The sequence below is a fragment of the Microchirus variegatus genome, assembly GCF_963457635.1.
Source record: "Microchirus variegatus genome assembly, chromosome: 6".
In the NCBI taxonomy this organism is placed as follows: domain Eukaryota; kingdom Metazoa; phylum Chordata; class Actinopteri; order Pleuronectiformes; family Soleidae; genus Microchirus; species Microchirus variegatus.
In genome coordinates, this window is record NC_139807.1 from 664,206 (window position 1) to 684,998 (window position 20,793).

General features: G+C 37.2%; 1 protein-coding gene across 1 annotated transcript in view; it reads left to right on the forward strand.

Annotated features, from left to right (window-relative positions):
* drp2 (dystrophin related protein 2) overlaps positions 1-20,793 on the forward strand; it is a 100,318-nt gene that overhangs the window by 17,948 nt on the left and 61,577 nt on the right. The window contains exon 2 of the mRNA XM_083891527.1: positions 6,537-6,693. Within this exon, the coding sequence (XP_083747653.1) occupies positions 6,537-6,693 (157 nt within the window). The remainder of the gene's footprint in view (positions 1-6,536; positions 6,694-20,793) is intronic.

Here is a 20,793-nt window from a genome sequence, read left to right on the forward strand (position 1 = left end):
GCCCTAAAACAGCAGAACCACTGTTATCTCCTATGCATTAATTAATCATCAAACCGAGCAGTAAGCTTCCCTCTAATCTCTCCGACTGATTGGGGAGTAGAATTCTATTTGACGGTGTTGTTTATTTTGCATGCTAACCGCCAAGAAACGTAGCCGATACAAGAGTAATTAGCATGCAGCGGAGTTACGCTGAATAGAAAAACCCGAGGTTTGTTCAACAGCGACGCGACAAAGTATTTACACCGAAGTCTGACTGCGATTAGGATTCTGATCCACGGCGACAGACGGTGATGATTCTCAAGGACACATAGGTTAGCTCTTGCAGCATGAGTGTGTGTGTGTGTGTGTGCGTGTGCGTGTGCGTGTGCGTGTGCGTGTGCGTGTGTGTGTGTATTCATATCCATAACAAAGGTCGATCTCGCAAAGGTTGGCCCTGTATAATTTTACTGTATCTCTACAGAATAATCCTCAGGAAGCTGGTTTATGAAATGAAAATATTCTGTTTGTATCATTAACTCGTCTAAGTTTAGACTCTTTGTGGGAAATGTGTTGTCTTTCAGTCAGAAGCTGCAGCTGCAGTCATTCTAAGTAACGTAATTATGGGGTCGTATGCAGCAATTACAACACATAGGTGAGCTTTTAAAATCGACCACCCCGGTGGTAGTATAATAACAACAATCTGGTACCTTTGGTGTGTTGTTGTTAAGTAGCTTCTGTGAGGTTTCCATGACGACTGACCGGAAAAATATGTGCGTGACGTCATGGTTTTTTGTGCCGCGGCACTGGAGTCCAGGCACCGTTTACCAGTTAGCTCTGTTAGCTCCGTTAGCTCCTTTAGCGCACCCTATAGTGGAACTGGAGCGGTCTATTTGTTAAAGGAAAAGAGCAGCGCTACAAATAACCAGCGTACCTGTGTAACTGCGTATGTGTGCCTCTGTTTTTAAAGTTTAGCGTTACTTTAACGACTCATTTCAAGATTGTCATGGAAATGGGTCATGCGTCAGTGTGCGTTAACGTTGACGCGTTAATTTACTGTCTAGCCCTGTTTCATCGTAGCCCTAACTCTAACTTCACTTGCACTTGGGCGTAATTGAGTTGAAAAATACCGGGTTGTATTCAGGGGTTTGGCCAAAATGACCAATATTTACGTTTCCGTTGGATGCTATGTGCTAAAGAACGGTACAGTACTGTACGTCCCTAGAGTCCACAAGTGGACAGCTCTAAGATCACTTTTTTGTCCTGATCACTCAGGACAAAACTTGGCCAGACTGCAAATATCTGATCCTTATATTAATACTACTAATATGAATACTAGAGCGTGTTATGGGGGTTAGGGTTAGGGTTCCCTTCGCTCTGTCTACATACGTTATATGCGTTGTTTTGGTTGTGGAAGCTACCTCAAAGCATTAATGCAAACCCCCCCCCCCCCAGGCCAACTGGAATGTATACATGCAGTAGTAATTTGACTCCCAATTGAATTAGTTGGACCTTGAGAAATTCGATTTAGTACGATTTCAGTCAGACGAACATGTTTACGTTATTTTTAACGTCCATTTTCAGTCAGACTAACATCATAATTAGTTCATTTGTAACTTCATGTAAATGCACTGTAGCATTTATGCTCTTGCTGCCCTGTTAGCATCTCTAATGTGACAGCACTGGCAAATGGTGATGAGCAGGAATAATCATATTTGTGTGCTGGCCTCTGGTGTGTAATTGAAAGGACTCTCTCACACACACACACACACACACGCACACCTACCTGTCTATACCAGCTGTGACGCTGGCATAAGAGCAGTGTTTCCCTCAAACATTGCTCATGATGCTGGCAGGTGGCAAGCAGATAAATTGCAGGCTGTTGCGCGGTAGATGGATGCTGTGAACTGTTTTTTTTTTTTTTGCATCGTAAAGCATGACTCAGCTTAGATGTCACCTGATTTTTTCGCATTTATATACTTACACATAACAAACAGCCAGCACAGATGACAGTGTACGGCCCACTCTCCTTAGATACTGTCAAGCCTTTCAACTCCTGCTCAGAGGGCCGTGATAATAGAAGCAGATTTACCGTCACGGCACTGAGTCATTTTTCAAAAAAACAACGTGTCCTGGACTTCAGACAGTGGTAGACAGCGAACGCATCGTCTCATCCGTCTCTGTTAATATTTATCAGCTTCGGCCAGTTAGAGGCTTCATTTATAACACAAGATACATGACTTGTTTGAAAATGCTGTCATTGGACGACTCGTTTTTTAAGTAAGAACTCAGAAAGAAGACAAGAAGGGTTTGATGATTGATCTTCAGAGCTTCAGACCTGGACGATTGACTAACACTGGAAAAAAGGCCACTCCAAAAATAAGCAAATAAGATAGTTTTGCTTGTAATAAGCAAAAAATCTGCCAATGGAAGACGTGAACATTTCTTGAAATAAAACATTGGCCGCGTCCCATTTCTCCCCCTTAAAATGTCCACTTGGTTTGGAGTGCCCTCAACCGTAAATTCTCCTCGTTGAGGGAATTGGCTTCCCTGTGGAATTGGGACACTATATGCAAATTAGCATAGGGAACGTAACGAACATGCTTACCTACGTCACATGTTGACGAGCTAGTTGGCTAGTTAGCTAGCTGCCTTCATAAATCGTCCGTTATTCTTCTGACATTAGTGTTCAAAGCTCAACGGTCCTCTGGATGTATATCGAACCAACATACTCCAACACATATGTGCTTATTTGTGAAAATATACTAACAACAAAATTGTTTGTCGGCAATTGTGGCCGCCATCTTTGTTGAAAAAAGTCAGCCGGCTTGCTGAATTCGCAAAGCATCATGGGTAATTTTATCTTCCACTTCGTTTTTAAGCCCGCATCCGAGCTCTCTACATTTTGAGGGTTGTTTACAAGGGCAAAATCACACTCACCCTTGCTGCCCCCTACAGGAGAACGCGCAAAATGTAGGTTTTGGGGAGGTATTTGGACAGGGCAATTATATTTAAGCCTTACAAGATAAGAGTGATGTTGAAATTATCGGGAAAACTCATTTCGTTAGCTATATTTTACTCGTAGGGTGAAGTTCTGCATCTTATAATAAGATTGTGATGCTAAAAAATAGTATGTTCCCGTCAAAAGTAGCATCTCTTTTTGTGTAATTACCTAATTTTTAGTTCTATAATTGTGACGCTGTTCTAGATTTACGTTGAAATTAGATTAGAAATTGGCATTTTGAGACAAAAGGTCTTGAATTCAGCATTCCTGACTCATACGAGACGGTGCTCTTTTGCCATAATAAGCCATAATTTACCATCCTGTCATCATCTCAAGTGTATTTTTACCTTATTGTGAAGCAGATTTGTACAGATCTATTTCTCGAAACAAGGACATTCCATCTTTGACAAAATAACACAGCAGCTTAAAAACCTCATGACGTGTCAAAACAGCTTGTTTCATGTGAGATGTGACTCGAAACAAGATGTTTTCAAGACTGTTCCACTTAACAGGATATTCTGCTTTATCTCACTTAAATCTTACTCTTTGGGTGATTTTCTCTTCTATTAAGTGTGATGAGATATTTTGACTAGAATTTAGAAAAATATACTTGGCGAGATGTCGATGACGATGAAGATCACTTTGAAAAGAAGGCTCAGTGTTACACAGAAGTACAGATTCTAATTCACAGTCGGCTTAATTACTTGAAAAACCACAGCACACTTCTGTATTATTCATATTTCCCAATTGCTTGTTTCTTAATGAGCAAAAGCCTTTCAGGACGTGTTTGGCCAACTTCTGGTTCTCCCAAACAAACGCTCTGCGTATCCTTGACTGCGTTTCCTTCCGCATAAATCATTTTTATTTTTTAAGCACTTTAAATCCAACTCTGTTTATTTACATACACATTTTGTCTGCTGCAGGCTTCTCCTCCTCCTCCCCTATATCTTCAGCGATGCAAAGCCTCGCATATCTGGGAACGTTGTAAATGCCACCTGTTGTTCAGTGAAGTAGCAACAAACCGTTTGTCAGGACACAAATAAATAAATAAATAAATAAAATATAAAAAAACAGCACATGGACTCGTCGACAAACAGCTTCATAGCGTTTCTTTGTCGGATCATTTATATTCAGTACTTTTGTGGAGAATTGTCGAAGTGTGTGGACCTCCAAATTAACGCGACGATGAAAGTGTTTTTATATCGATTTGTCGTTTCCTGAAGAAGAAGAAGAAGAATTGTGAGGTTGAAAAAAAAACCACTTCCTGTGAGCTTTTTAATGCCTCACACACACACACACACACACACACACACACACACAGCCTGTGCACTGCTACTTGTAAATTGCCGTTTGCCATTAACCAATTTAATGGTTAATTAATTATCAGTGACCATAATTATGAAAGGTCACTGTGAGGTGCAGTTGTGTCCAGAGGGACATTATCACATTTTATATGACTCATCTGAGGTGCAGTTAATGGTCCTCAGGAAACACTAAACCCGAGTCCACAAAGTCTCTGCAGATGTGTTTCCCCGACAGTTTGTCTTGAACACATTGGAGATTTGATTTATTTTCACTGTTCTGGAAGGAACCAGCTCACCATCATTTTTCCTCATAGTCGTTCACAGACGGTCGTCTACACCAGTGGTTCTCAACCTTTTTGAGTCGCGACCCCAAATTTAACATGCACGGCTGTCCGCGACCCCCCCCCCCCCCGCCATCCACACACACACACACACACACACACACACACCGGTGTGAACGCATGATGGGTATGATGGATAAAGCACTGTCCGCGGTGCTGAAACAACGCCGGATCAATACAACGTTAGCTACGTCGCATTTACATATCAGACAAGCACTTACACACTTCAGCTATTCGTTTTTATTTAGAAACACTTTTGGATTTTTTGAAAAACATACAGCAGCATCGAGAGGGTAACTTTTCATGTGAGTAATAGAACAACAATTGTCGCTACATCCCATCGTATTGCTGGTAGTTAAGCCGGTTAAAATGTAAACAAATAACGCAAACTTTCTTTTTCTTTTTAATGAAATGAAACGATAACTAGGGATGGGAATTACACGGCATTTTGAGAGTTGACTGTCGAGGTTTAGTGTCAAATTTTGTCTAGTTTTTTTTTGCGGGGGTGGAAACTATTCTTCACTGTACTAATTAATTTTAAGCTCAAAAACATGGCTGTACTGTCCAATATTGACCATCAAAGCAGCGCTAATAAAAATGAGGGGCAAAAAAAAGGGAAAAACTCTCCGCTGTCGAGGATGTATATCCAGATGGCGGTCAGGTGGTGAAAAGCTGGTGTATCCAGTCTACTTTTTTGGTCCAACCGCTCGTCATCATTCTAACGTCTGATCGGACGCTACATTAATTTTGATTTAAAACATTTTTTTTTTTTATATTTTTCCAAAATGATTTGGTGACCCCCAGAAATCATCTCGCGACCCCAATTGTGGTCGGGACCCCAAGGTTGAGAATGGCTGGTCTACACTCTTAGAAATAAGGGTTCCAAAAGGGTTCTTCTACACCGGCTGAGGTTCTACCTGGAACCATTTGCTTCTGAAAAACTCTTTCCTGAAGAAAGGGTTTTTCAAGGGTTCTTGGTAACACTAATGGTTCCAGTAAGAACCATTTTGATCCAGAGAACACTTTAAAACCCCTTTCCTGAATAAAGGGTTTTAAATTGTTTTAAAGTGTTTGAATTGTGGAGGTTGTACATTGTAATCTCAAAGCACAGGTCGGAACATGGCAAGGAGATCAAATCTCATAGTACTTTCAGAACATAGGGATTTCAGAACATAGGGCTGTCCCCGACCCCCAGCGACCGCTAGCTCCTTTAGCTTTAGCATTAACTCGTCCGGCATCCACACATTAACTGCGTTGAAGAACGGCACATTTATTTGCAGCTCTGCAGACTGATGCACAGCCTCTCTTGTTATTCTGCGACTCTCTCACAAAAGGGGAAAATAACTCAAACACTTGCAGGGCGACAGATCTTCGCTGCGGCTCGAAAAATGTAAACACACACATTACTTCCTGCTTCAGCATAATTCATTCACAATTGCAAAAGCCTTGTTTTTTTTAGCCTTGTTTGTTCTTGTTTGTTTTGTCACATGTTTTACTGAATTAAAGGAAATCGTGGGCGTGTCCTCTTTTTAGAATAAAGATTCATGCCGATTTAGGCTGATATTGTTTAATTTTACGGTGTTAATTGGCAACTAAGGTATGGTACAGCTCAGGTGATGTCATGGAGTAATCCTAAAGTAGTGTAACTAATTACTTTAAGGGTTAGGTTGCATCTCTTGGCAGGTGATTATCAGCAGTGTCCACTCACTGGAAAGACTCATTAAAGGGGTGTGTCCATGTAGCTGCACCTTTAAGCTTTGGATGCACATGTTGTGTGGACAGTATGAGATGTCACCTGCGGAATTGTTTGTGTTTACTCCACTAACTCTCTCTATATATCTGTGTGTGTGTGTGTGTGTGTGTGTGTGTGTGTGTGTGTGTGTGTGTGTGTGTGTGTGTGTGTGTCGGCAGGGCGCGTCTGGAGGCTTTCTCCGACAACAGTGGGAAGCTGCAGCTCTCTCTGCAGGAGATCATAGAATGGCTGACAGCCAAGGATGAGGAGCTGTCAGAGCAGCTGCCCATAGGGGGCGACGTGGGCGCCGTCCAGCACCAGCGGGAGTTCCACCAGGTAAAGTGGATGATGAGAGCTACCAGTGTTACACATTCAGCGCAAGTGTTGATGAGGGAGATCTTTGTTGTTGTTGTGGTTGTTTATTTCCGCGGGAACGTTGACTCACCACACTCACACACACGCACACACACACACACACACACACACACACACACACACACACACACACACACACACACACACACACACACACACGCACACACACACAAAGTAGTAAGAATCACAATAAATCTGGATCATCCTAGCCCAACTCTAATAATAAGCACTGCTGACGGTTATGGTTATGAAATAACAACATATACACTACCGTTCAAAAGTTTGGGGTCACTTACACAATTTATTTTGGTGTTTTCCATTAAAAGTCAGACTTTTATTCATCAAAAGAGTTGCAAAATGAAAAGAAAATATAGTCAAGACATTGACAAGATTAGAAATAATGGTTTTTATTCAAAATAATGATTTTGCCCTTTCGTCAAAGAACCAGCAAAACTGTTTTCAGCTGTGCTAACATCATTGCACAAGGGTTTTCAAGGGTTTTCTAATCATCCAATAGCCTTCTAACCCATTAGCAAACACAATGTACCATTACCTTTAAATACTTTACACAAAACTACAAAGAGTTGGACCTGGATGTGTTCCATGTACATTTACTCTGACACAGTGGCATCTACAGTGAAACTTACACCTCTGGTGGAATCTCACAAGTGTTATCTGTAGTTTGATACCAAGATAATCCACATAGAGCTTGTAACTGCAGAGATTTACTCTATTTAGTTTGGGCATGTCATTTTCGAGCAGGGACTCCAAAGAGGTTCAGGGAAGAAGAGGTTAAGTTCATAGATGCTAGCTGGGCTCAGTAGGATTTCATTTATTATTTTTGCCTTAATTTATATGATTTCTTTCAATTTCTCCAGATAATAGAATAAAATCATTCATTCACTCACAGATCTTTGCCAACAGAATAACAGTGAACTCAGAGGCATAAAGGGGATCGATATAAAAGCAATTAGTGCCATTTTTCCATAACCACGACACAAGATTTAACATCGTCATGAAAATTTTTAAGACAAGAAGTTGCTTCCGTCAGCTTTTTTATTCTGATATCTACATCCATGTGCTATTGTGATGTGTTTGGACTCAGTTCACTCGTGTGTCGTGTTGTGTAAACGTGTCGTCAACAAAAGCTGGGGGAACAAAACTGACTTCTGGGAGTTTGCAGATAACAGCGTCTTCGCTGGCGGCCTCTGTAGAATCGGTGGAGGATGTTGATCAAGGCAGAGTTTATTGTCTCATCTCGTCGATACCGGATAGATTGAACTTTCCTGAAGTTCAGCCGTCATTGATGTCGCTGTTGAAGGTGAGACTTTGTGTCTTGGGAAGCGTCGTCGATTAGACGCCACCAGTGCAGTGCTAACAGCTCTTTGTTCACGGAATGTTTTTAATAAACCTGACTTTAAAGACAATCAGATAGATGATGGGAAAGTTTTGTTGCTCAGTTGTACTTTGTCTTGTTAAACAGTAGATGTGTGTTTGTGGGTTTCCCTCCAGGTTCTCTGGTTTTACTCCAAAAACCTGCAGATTAGGCAAATTGGACGCTCTAAATGGACTGTGAGTGTGAGAGTGGACGGTTGTTTGTGGCCCCTGAGGCCCTCATGTGGAGGGTAAAGTGGTTTAAGATGAGTGAGTGAGTGAGTGAGATATAAAACAGTTTTCCTTCCAGTAAAATATTAAAATGGCTCTAATAGCAAAGTTGTTAGAAAACTTCTCCCCGTTTGCACTTGCAGTAGATCAGTCAGAGACACTTGAATTGCCTCTTTTATAGCGAGCTGACACAGTTAGACGACACAGTTAAAGGTTGTGATATTTAAGGGGGATCGGAGCGCTGCTTCTTCTGACACAGCTAATCACTCATAGGTCGGCGGCGTGTGAATCCTCGTTAGCATCAGTGGTGGAGGAGGAATCTGTGGCTGCAAGTGAGGCTGATTTAAGTCGCAGAAAACACAGGTGAATGTGTCTGTGGACAGAGGGACGGTCATGCTTCATTTAAAGGGATATTTCTAGTTCTCGTTAAAGTCATTATATGAGAATAAAGTTGTTATATGAAAATAAAGCCGTAATCTTTTGAGAATAAAGTTGTAATCTTTCGAGAATATAGTCATAATATAATGTGAAGCTCACTGTCAAAAGTGAATCAGGGCACATTTCAAAAGTTCAGTAAAATTATTCCTTAAGAGATTTTCAAATATTTTCAACAGATCCTTGTTCAGGGCGATGCCGACTATTATGATGGTGAATTTCAAGTCATTCCGAGAAACTTTTTGTTTTCGAGAAGAAAGTCAGCTTACTGTCAAAGTGCATAAGGTTAAATGGATCATTTCATGATTTTCAAAAATTCATGAAAATTATTCCTTAAGAGTTTTGCAAATATTTTCAACAGATCCTTGTTCAGGGCGATGCCGACTATTATGATGGTGAATTTCAAGTAATTCCGAGATACTTTTTGTTTTTGGGAAGAAAGTCAGCTCACTGTCAAAGTGCATCAGGGCAAATGGATAATTTCCTGAATTTCAAAAATTCATGAAAATTATTCCTTAAGAGATTTTCAAATATTTTCAACAGATCCTTGTTCAGGGCGATGCCGACTATTATGATGGTGAATTTCAAGTCATTCCGAGAAACTTTTTGTTTTCGAGAAGAAAGTCAGCTCACTGTCAAAGTGCATCAGGTTAAATGGATCATTTCATGATTTTCAAAAATTCATGAAAATTATTCCTTAAGAGTTTTGCAAATATTTTCAACAGATCCTTGTTCAGGGCGATGCCGACTATTATGATGATGAATTTCAAGTAATTCCGAGATACTTTTTGTTTTTGGGAAGAAAGTCAGCTCACTGTCAAAGTGCATCAGGGCAAATGGATAATTTCCTGAATTTCAAAAATTCATGAAAATTATTCCTTAAGAGATTTTCAAATATTTTCAACAGATCCTTGTTCAGGGCGATGCCGACTATTATGATGGTGAATTTCAAGTCATTCCGAGAAACTTTTTGTTTTCGAGAAGAAAGTCAGCTTACTGTCAAAGTGCATCAGGTTAAATGGATCATTTCATGATTTTCAAAAATTCATGAAAATTATTCCTTAAGAGTTTTGCAAATATTTTCAACAGATCCTTGTTCAGGGCGATGCCGACTATTATGATGATGAATTTCAAGTAATTCCGAGATACTTTTTGTTTTTGGGAAGAAAGTCAGCTCACTGTCAAAGTGCATCAGGTTAAATGGATCATTTCATGATTTTCAAAAATTCATGAAAATTATTCCTTAAGAGTTTTGCAAATATTTTCAACAGATCCTTGTTCAGGGCGATGCCGACTATTATGATGATGAATTTCAAGTCATTCCGAGAAACTTTTTGTTTTCGAGAAGAAAGTCAGCTCACTGTCAAAGTGCATCAGGTTAAATGGATCATTTCATGATTTTCAAAAATTCATGAAAATTATTCCTTAAGAGTTTTGCAAATATTTTCAACAGATCCTTGTTCAGGGCGATGCCGACTATTATGATGATGAATTTCAAGTAATTCCGAGATACTTTTTGTTTTTGGGAAGAAAGTCAGCTCACTGTCAAAGTGCATCAGGTTAAATGGATCATTTCATGATTTTCAAAAATTCATGAAAATTATTCCTTAAGAGTTTTGCAAATATTTTCAACAGATCCTTGTTCAGGGCGATGCCGACTATTATGATGGTGAATTTCAAGTCATTCCGAGAAACTTTTTGTTTTCGAGAAGAAAGTCAGCTTACTGTCAAAGTGCATCAGGTTAAATGGATCATTTCATGATTTTCAAAAATTCATGAAAATTATTCCTTAAGAGTTTTGCAAATATTTTCAACAGATCCTTGTTCAGGGCGATGCCGACTATTATGATGATGAATTTCAAGTCATTCTGAGAAACTTTTTGTTTTCGAGAAGAAAGTCAGCTCACTGTCAAAGTGCATCAGGTTAAATGGATCATTTCATGATTTTCAAAAATTCATGAAAATTATTCCTTAAGAGTTTTGCAAATATTTTCAACAGATCCTTGTTCAGGGCGATGCCGACTATTATGATGATGAATTTCAAGTCATTCCGAGAAACTTTTTGTTTTCGAGAAGAAAGTCAGCTCACTGTCAAAGTGCATCAGGTTAAATGGATCATTTCATGATTTTCAAAAATTCATGAAAATTATTCCTTAAGAGTTTTGCAAATATTTTCAACAGATCCTTGTTCAGGGCGATGCCGACTATTATGATGATGAATTTCAAGTAATTCCGAGATACTTTTTGTTTTTGGGAAGAAAGTCAGCTCACTGTCAAAGTGCATCAGGTTAAATGGATCATTTCATGATTTTCAAAAATTCATGAAAATTATTCCTTAAGAGTTTTGCAAATATTTTCAACAGATCCTTGTTCAGGGCGATGCCGACTATTATGATGGTGAATTTCAAGTCATTCCGAGAAACTTTTTGTTTTCGAGAAGAAAGTCAGCTCACTGTCAAAGTGCATCAGATTAAATGGATCATTTCATGATTTTCAAAAATTCATGAAAATTATTCCTTAAGAGTTTTGCAAATATTTTCAACAGATCCTTGTTCAGGGCGATGCCGACTATTATGATGATGAATTTCAAGTAATTCCGAGATACTTTTTGTTTTTGGGAAGAAAGTCAGCTCACTGTCAAAGTGCATCAGGTTAAATGGATCATTTCATGATTTTCAAAAATTCATAAAAGTTATTCCTTAAGAGTTTTGCAAATATTTTCAACAGATCCTTGTTCAGGGCGATGCCGACTATTATGATGATGAATTTCAAGTAATTCCGAGATACTTTTTGTTTTTGGGAAGAAAGTCAGCTCACTGTTTAAGTGCATCAGGTTAAATGGATCATTTCATGATTTTCAAAAATTCATGAAAATTATTCCTTAAGAGTTTTGCAAATATTTTCAACAGATCCTTGTTCAGGGTGATGTCGACTATTATGATGGTGAATTTCAAGTAAATCCGAGATACTTTTTGTTTTTGGGAAGAAAGTCAGCTCACTGTCAAAGTGCATCAGGTTAAATGGATCATTTCATGATTTTCAAAAATTCATGAAAATTATTCCTTAAGAGTTTTGCAAATATTTTCAACAGATCCTTGTTCAGGGCGATGCCGACTATTATGATGATGAATTTGAAGTCATTCCGAGAAACTTTTTGTTTTCGAGAAGAAAGTCAGCTCACTGTCAAAGTGCATCAGGTTAAATGGATCATTTCATGATTTTCAAAAATTCATGAAAATTATTCCTTAAGAGTTTTGCCAATATTTTCAACAGATCCTTGTTCAGGGCGATGCCGACTATTATGATGATGAATTTCAAGTAATTCCGAGATACTTTTTGTTTTTGGGAAGAAAGTCAGCTCACTGTCAAAGTGCATCAGGGCAAATGGATAATTTCCTGAATTTCAAAAATTCATGAAAATTATTCCTTAAGAGATTTTCAAATATTTTCAACAGATCCTTGTTCAGGGCGATGCCGACTATTATGATGGTGAATTTCAAGTCATTCCGAGAAACTTTTTGTTTTTGAGAAGAAAGTCAGCTTACTGTCAAAGTGCATCAGGTTAAATGGATCATTTCATGATTTTCAAAAATTCATGAAAATTATTCCTTAAGAGTTTTGCAAATATTTTCAACAGATCCTTGTTCAGGGCGATGCCGACTATTATGATGATGAATTTCAAGTAATTCCGAGATACTTTTTGTTTTTGGGAAGAAAGTCAGCTCACTGTCAAAGTGCATCAGGTTAAATGGATCATTTCATGATTTTCAAAAATTCATGAAAATTATTCCTTAAGAGTTTTGCAAATATTTTCAACAGATCCTTGTTCAGGGCGATGCCGACTATTATGATGGTGAATTTCAAGTCATTCCGAGAAACTTTTTGTTTTCGAGAAGAAAGTCAGCTCACTGTCAAAGTGCATCAGATTAAATGGATCATTTCATGATTTTCAAAAATTCATGAAAATTATTCCTTAAGAGTTTTGCAAATATTTTCAACAGATCCTTGTTCAGGGCGATGCCGACTATTATGATGATGAATTTCAAGTAATTCCGAGATACTTTTTGTTTTTGGGAAGAAAGTCAGCTCACTGTCAAAGTGCATCAGGTTAAATGGATCATTTCATGATTTTCAAAAATTCATGAAAATTTTTCCTTCAGAGTTTTGCAAATATTTTCAACAGATCCTTGTTCAGGGCGATGCCGACTATTATGATGATGAGTTTCAAGTAAATCCGAGATACTTTTTGTTTTCGAGAAGAAAGTCAGCTCACTGTCAAAGTGCATCAGGTTAAATGGATCATTTCATGATTTTCAAAAATTCATGAAAATTATTCCTTAAGAGTTTTGCAAATATTTTCAACAGATCCTTGTTCAGGGCGATGCCGACTATTATGATGATGAATTTCAAGTAATTCCGAGATACTTTTTGTTTTTGGGAAGAAAGTCAGCTCACTGTCAAAGTGCATCAGGTTAAATGGATCATTTCATGATTTTCAAAAATTCATGAAAATTATTCCTTAAGAGTTTTGCAAATATTTTCAACAGATCCTTGTTCAGGGCGATGCCGACTATTATGATGGTGAATTTCAAGTCATTCCGAGAAACTTTTTGTTTTCGAGAAGAAAGTCAGCTCACTGTCAAAGTGTATCAGATTAAATGGATCATTTCATGATTTTCAAAAATTCATGAAAATTATTCCTTAAGAGTTTTGCAAATATTTTCAACAGATCCTTGTTCAGGGCGATGCCGACTATTATGATGATGAATTTCAAGTAATTCCGAGATACTTTTTGTTTTTGGGAAGAAAGTCAGCTCACTGTCAAAGTGCATCAGGTTAAATGGATCATTTCATGATTTTCAAAAATTCATAAAAATTATTCCTTAAGAGTTTTGCAAATATTTTCAACAGATCCTTGTTCAGGGCGATGCCGACTATTATGATGATGAATTTCAAGTAATTCCGAGATACTTTTTGTTTTTGGGAAGAAAGTCAGCTCACTGTTTAAGTGCATCAGGTTAAATGGATCATTTCATGATTTTCAAAAATTCATGAAAATTATTCCTTAAGAGTTTTGCAAATATTTTCAACAGATCCTTGTTCAGGGTGATGTCGACTATTATGATGGTGAATTTCAAGTAAATCCGAGATACTTTTTGTTTTTGGGAAGAAAGTCAGCTCACTGTCAAAGTGCATCAGGTTAAATGGATCATTTCATGATTTTCAAAAATTCTTGAAAATTATTCCTGAAGAGTTTTGCAAATATTTTCAACAGATCCTTGTTCAGGGCGATGCCGACTATTATGATGATGAATTTCAAGTAATTCCGAGATACTTTTTGTTTTTGGGAAGAAAGTCAGCTCACTGTCAAAGTGCATCAGGGCAAATGGATAATTTCCTGAATTTCAAAAATTCATGAAAATTATTCCTTAAGAGATTTTCAAATATTTTCAACAGATCCTTGTTCAGGGCGATGCCGACTATTATGATGGTGAATTTCAAGTCATTCCGAGAAACTTTTTGTTTTTGAGAAGAAAGTCAGCTTACTGTCAAAGTGCATCAGGTTAAATGGATCATTTCATGATTTTCAAAAATTCATGAAAATTATTCCTTAAGAGTTTTGCAAATATTTTCAACAGATCCTTGTTCAGGGCGATGCCGACTATTATGATGATGAATTTCAAGTAATTCCGAGATACTTTTTGTTTTTGGGAAGAAAGTCAGCTCACTGTCAAAGTGCATCAGGTTAAATGGATCATTTCATGATTTTCAAAAATTCATGAAAATTATTCCTTAAGAGTTTTGCAAATATTTTCAACAGATCCTTGTTCAGGGCGATGCCGACTATTATGATGGTGAATTTCAAGTCATTCCGAGAAACTTTTTGTTTTCGAGAAGAAAGTCAGCTCACTGTCAAAGTGCATCAGATTAAATGGATCATTTCATGATTTTCAAAAATTCATGAAAATTATTCCTTAAGAGTTTTGCAAATATTTTCAACAGATCCTTGTTCAGGGCGATGCCGACTATTATGATGATGAATTTCAAGTAATTCCGAGATACTTTTTGTTTTTGGGAAGAAAGTCAGCTCACTGTCAAAGTGCATCAGGTTAAATGGATCATTTCATGATTTTCAAAAATTCATAAAAATTATTCCTTAAGAGTTTTGCAAATATTTTCAACAGATCCTTGTTCAGGGCGATGCCGACTATTATGATGATGAATTTCAAGTCATTCTGAGAAACTTTTTGTTTTCGAGAAGAAAGTCAGCTCACTGTCAAAGTGCATCAGGTTAAATGGATCATTTCATGATTTTCAAAAATTCATGAAAATTTTTCCTTCAGAGTTTTGCAAATATTTTCAACAGATCCTTGTTCAGGGCGATGCCGACTATTATGATGATGAGTTTCAAGTAAATCCGAGATACTTTTTGTTTTCGAGAAGAAAGTCAGCTCACTGTCAAAGTGCATCAGGTTAAATGGATCATTTCATGATTTTCAAAAATTCATGAAAATTATTCCTTAAGAGTTTTGCAAATATTTTCAACAGATCCTTGTTCAGGGCGATGCCGACTATTATGATGATGAATTTCAAGTAATTCCGAGATACTTTTTGTTTTTGGGAAGAAAGTCAGCTCACTGTCAAAGTGCATCAGGTTAAATGGATCATTTCATGATTTTCAAAAATTCATGAAAATTATTCCTTAAGAGTTTTGCAAATATTTTCAACAGATCCTTGTTCAGGGCGATGCCGACTATTATGATGATGAATTTCAAGTAATTCCGAGATACTTTTTGTTTTTGGGAAGAAAGTCAGCTCACTGTCAAAGTGCATCAGGTTAAATGGATCATTTCATGATTTTCAAAAATTCATAAAAATTATTCCTTAAGAGTTTTGCAAATATTTTCAACAGATCCTTGTTCAGGGCGATGCCGACTATTATGATGATGAATTTCAAGTAATTCCGAGATACTTTTTGTTTTTGGGAAGAAAGTCAGCTCACTGTTTAAGTGCATCAGGTTAAATGGATCATTTCATGATTTTCAAAAATTCATGAAAATTATTCCTTAAGAGTTTTGCAAATATTTTCAACAGATCCTTGTTCAGGGTGATGTCGACTATTATGATGGTGAATTTCAAGTAAATCCGAGATACTTTTTGTTTTTGGGAAGAAAGTCAGCTCACTGTCAAAGTGCATCAGGTTAAATGGATCATTTCATGATTTTCAAAAATTCATGAAAATTATTCCTGAAGAGTTTTGCAAATATTTTCAACAGATCCTTGTTCAGGGCGATGCCGACTATTATGATGATGAATTTCAAGTCATTCCGAGAAACTTTTTGTTTTCGAGAAGAAAGTCAGCTCACTGTCAAAGTGCATCAGGTTAAATGGATCATTTCATGATTTTCAAAAATTCATGAAAATTATTCCTTAAGAGTTTTGCAAATATTTTCAACAGATCCTTGTTCAGGGCGATGCCGACTATTATGATGATGAATTTCAAGTAATTCCGAGATACTTTTTGTTTTTGGGAAGAAAGTCAGCTCACTGTCAAAGTGCATCAGGGCAAATGGATAATTTCCTGAATTTCAAAAATTCATGAAAATTATTCCTTAAGAGATTTTCAAATATTTTCAACAGATCCTTGTTCAGGGCGATGCCGACTATTATGATGGTGAATTTCAAGTCATTCCGAGAAACTTTTTGTTTTTGAGAAGAAAGTCAGCTCACTGTCAAAGTGCATCAGGTTAAATGGATCATTTCATGATTTTCAAAAATTCATGAAAATTATTCCTTAAGAGTTTTGCAAATATTTTCAACAGATCCTTGTTCAGGGCGATGCCGACTATTATGATGATGAATTTCAAGTAATTCCGAGATACTTTTTGTTTTTGGGAAGAAAGTCAGCTCACTGTCAAAGTGCATCAGGTTAAATGGATCATTTCATGATTTTCAAAAATTCATGAAAATTATTCCTTAAGAGTTTTGCAAATATTTTCAACAGATCCTTGTTCAGGGCGATGCCGACTATTATGATGATGAATTTCAAGTAATTCCGAGATACTTTTTGTTTTTGGGAAGAAAGTCAGCTCACTGTCAAAGTGCATCAGGTTAAATGGATCATTTCATGATTTTCAAAAATTCATGAAAATTATTCCTTAAGAGTTTTGCAAATATTTTCAACAGATCCTTGTTCAGGGCGATGCCGACTATTATGATGATGAATTTCAAGTCATTCTGAGAAACTTTTTGTTTTCGAGAAGAAAGTCAGCTCACTGTCAAAGTGCATCAGGTTAAATGGATCATTTCATGATTTTCAAAAATTCATGAAAATTTTTCCTTCAGAGTTTTGCAAATATTTTCAACAGATCCTTGTTCAGGGCGATGCCGACTATTATGATGATGAATTTCAAGTAAATCCGAGATACTTTTTGTTTTTGGGAAGAAAGTCAGCTCACTGTCAAAGTGCATCAGGTTAAATGGATCATTTCATGATTTTCAAAAATTCATGAAAATTATTCCTTAAGAGTTTTGCAAATATTTTCAACAGATCCTTGTTCAGGGCGATGCCGACTATTATGATGATGAATTTCAAGTAAATCCGAGATACTTTTTGTTTTTGGGAAGAAAGTCAGCTCACTGTCAAAGTGCATCAGGTTAAATGGATCATTTCATGATTTTCAAAAATTCATGAAAATTATTCCTTAAGAGTTTTGCAAATATTTTCAACAGATCCTTGTTCAGGGCGATGCCGACTATTATGATGGTGAATTTCAAGTCATTCTGAGAAACTTTTTGTTTTTGGGAAGAAAGTCAGCTCACTGTCAAAGTGCATCGGGCAAATGGATCATTTCCTGAATTTCAAAAATTCATGAAAATTATTCCTTAAGAGTTTTGCAAATATTTTCAACAGATCCTTGTTCAGGGCGATGCCGACTATTATGATGGTGAATTTCAAGTCATTCCGAGAAACTTTTTGTTTTCGAGAAGAAAGTCAGCTCACTGTCAAAGTGCATCAGGTTAAATGGATCATTTCATGATTTTCAAAAATTCATGAAAATTATTCCTAAACAGTTTTGCAAATATTTTCAACAGATCCTTGTTCAGGGCGATGCCGACTATTATGATGATGAATTTCAAGTAATTCCGAGATACTTTTTGTTTTTGGGAAGAAAGTCAGCTCACTGTCAAAGTGCATCAGGTTAAATGGATCATTTCATGATTTTCAAAAATTCATGAAAATTATTCCTTAAGAGTTTTGCAAATATTTTCAACAGATCCTTGTTCAGGGTGATGTCGACTATTATGATGGTAAATTTCAAGTCATTCTGAGAAACTTTTTGTTTTTGGGAAGAAAGTCAGCTCACTGTCAAAGTGCATCAGGCAAATGGATCATTTCCTGAATTTCAAAAATTCATGAAAATTATTCCTTAAGAGTTTTGCAAATATTTTCAACAGATCCTTGTTCAGGGCGATGCCGACTATTATGATGATGAATTTCAAGTAATTCCGAGATACTTTTTGTTTTTGGGAAGAAAGTCAGCTCACTGTCAAAGTGCATCAGATTAAATGGATCATTTCATGATTTTCAAAAATTCATGAAAATTATTCCTTAAGAGTTTTGCAAATATTTTCAACAGATCCTTGTTCAGGGTGATGTCGACTATTATGATGGTAAATTTCAAGTCATTCTGAGAAACTTTTTGTTTTTGGGAAGAAAGTCAGCTCACTGTCAAAGTGCATCGGGCAAATGGATCATTTCCTGAATTTCAAAAATTCATGAAAATTATTCCTTAAGAGTTTTGCAAATATTTTCAACAGATCCTTGTTCAGGGCGATGCCGACTATTATGATGGTGAATTTCAAGTCATTCCGAGAAACTTTTTGTTTTCGAGAAGAAAGTCAGCTCACGTTCAAAGTGCATCAGGTTAAATGGATCATTTCATGATTTTCAAAAATTCATGAAAATTATTCCTTCAGAGTTTTGCAAATATTTTCAACAGATCCTTGTTCAGGGCGATGTCGACTATTATGATGGTAAATATCAAGTCATTCTGAGAAACTTTTTGTTTTTGGGAAGAAAGTCAGCTCACTGTCAAAGTGCGTCAGGGCAAATGGATAATTTCCTGATATTCACAAATTCATGAAAATTATTCCTTAAGTGGTTTGCAAATATTTTCAACAGATCCTTGTTCAGAGTGATGCCGACTATTATGATGGTAAATTTCAAGTCATTCTGAGATACTTTTTGTTTTTATGAAAAAACTCAGCTCACTGTCAAAGTGCATCAGGGCAAATGGATCATTTCCTGAATTTCAAAAATTCATTAAAATGATTCCTTAAGAGGTTTCCAAATATTTTCAACGGATCCTTACTCAGGGCGATGCCGACTATTATGACGGTAAATTTCAAGTCATTCCGAGATACTTTTTCTTTGCTGATGAGCCTCTGGTGCAGCAGGAGAAATCAGTGAAAATGTTAATTCCTCCAAAAAATTTGAAAATCAAGGATGCACACCATCGGTTCATGCTCAACCCATATCCAAAGTCTTAGGGCAATCTGACTAACGGTCAGCGAGATATACCCGTCACAGACAGACATACTTGCAAATTGTGCTCTCCTGCAGTTTGGTGATTAGTCCAATCGGACACTTGGACATGTATCCAGAGAAAGCTCCACGATGGTCATTAGCTATAGTTTGTAAATGTAGCTGTCTGCTATTTAATGTTGTGCAACTTAGCGTGTTTTTTCCAGATGTTTGCCTGGAAACAGCAGCTTGTTTCATATGACACCAACACTCAGTTAAACAGTGAGCTGCACTTACTGCAGAGCTTTGATATTAGAGCAGGACAAATACAGGTGATTATTGGCTGTTTGTCCATCACTAAGAGTTTGATCACTATTTATCACAGCTGCCCTAATGACATAAGAAATGTGTTTACCATGGAGATTTACTGAGAGTATTGACTGAACCAGGGCTCTTTAAAACTTCAGAAAACTGTGTCAATAATCATTTCCGAAAGGCCAAGGTGATGTAATCAGATGCCTTGTTTTCATTTAATATTTAATATTTATTATTTAGTCTCACCACTGTGAACATAGAACCAAGAAAGATTTATGAAAACAACAACAACAACTTAAGTCAAAAATGTTTTTTTTTTTTTTTTTTTTTTCAGCATTTAGCCACACTGTGATTTACTTTATTGTTATTTAATCAGACATATTTACTACAGCTTGTTCACAGTGGACGGTCTGGGAGATTAGTTCACAGCACAAAGGTCTGCGCACACACACACACACACACACACACACACACACACACACACACACACACACAGTCTGCACTTTGATTAACAGTGAGCCACTGGAGGATTAGCAGCTTTCACCTCACGTTCTGATGGTGTGAGTAACGCTCTCCAAAGTCATGAGCGAGTGCTAAATACAGGCTGCAGAGAAATCATTTTCTGTTAATCACCATTTAACACTCATTCCACTCCAACTGTTTAATACAATAGAAATTGTGAGGTTCTCATTAGCTGAAGGTGAACTGATGGACCTGGTTGCTAGGTAACAACTCGCCATGAACTCCAAGTTTTATCCAGGAGTGATTTAGAAACTGATATACACGACTTTACATTTGTTCATGTCTCGCTCAGCGAATTGTTCATGAATGTGTGTGTGCATTAATAACACAACATTTATCACGGTTAAATATCTGAAACAGATTATCACAGATTTCTTACAGCAGTTGATAAGTGAAAGTTCATCATAAACGCTCGTATCAACAGGGGCTGAAATGAAGTATGTCAAAGCGGCTTCGCCCGTAATTCACCGATTTCTGCCGTAAAGTACGCATTAACGTAAGTGAACTAGCGTTCGCTAAGCTAGCTTCTTCCATGATTTTCCGACTGATAGACGTACGACACAGACGTATTATGTACTTACATCATAGGCTGTGTGATACATCTACAAGGTATCAACGTTATTTGTGAACTTGGTACGTGATGATACATCGGCTGC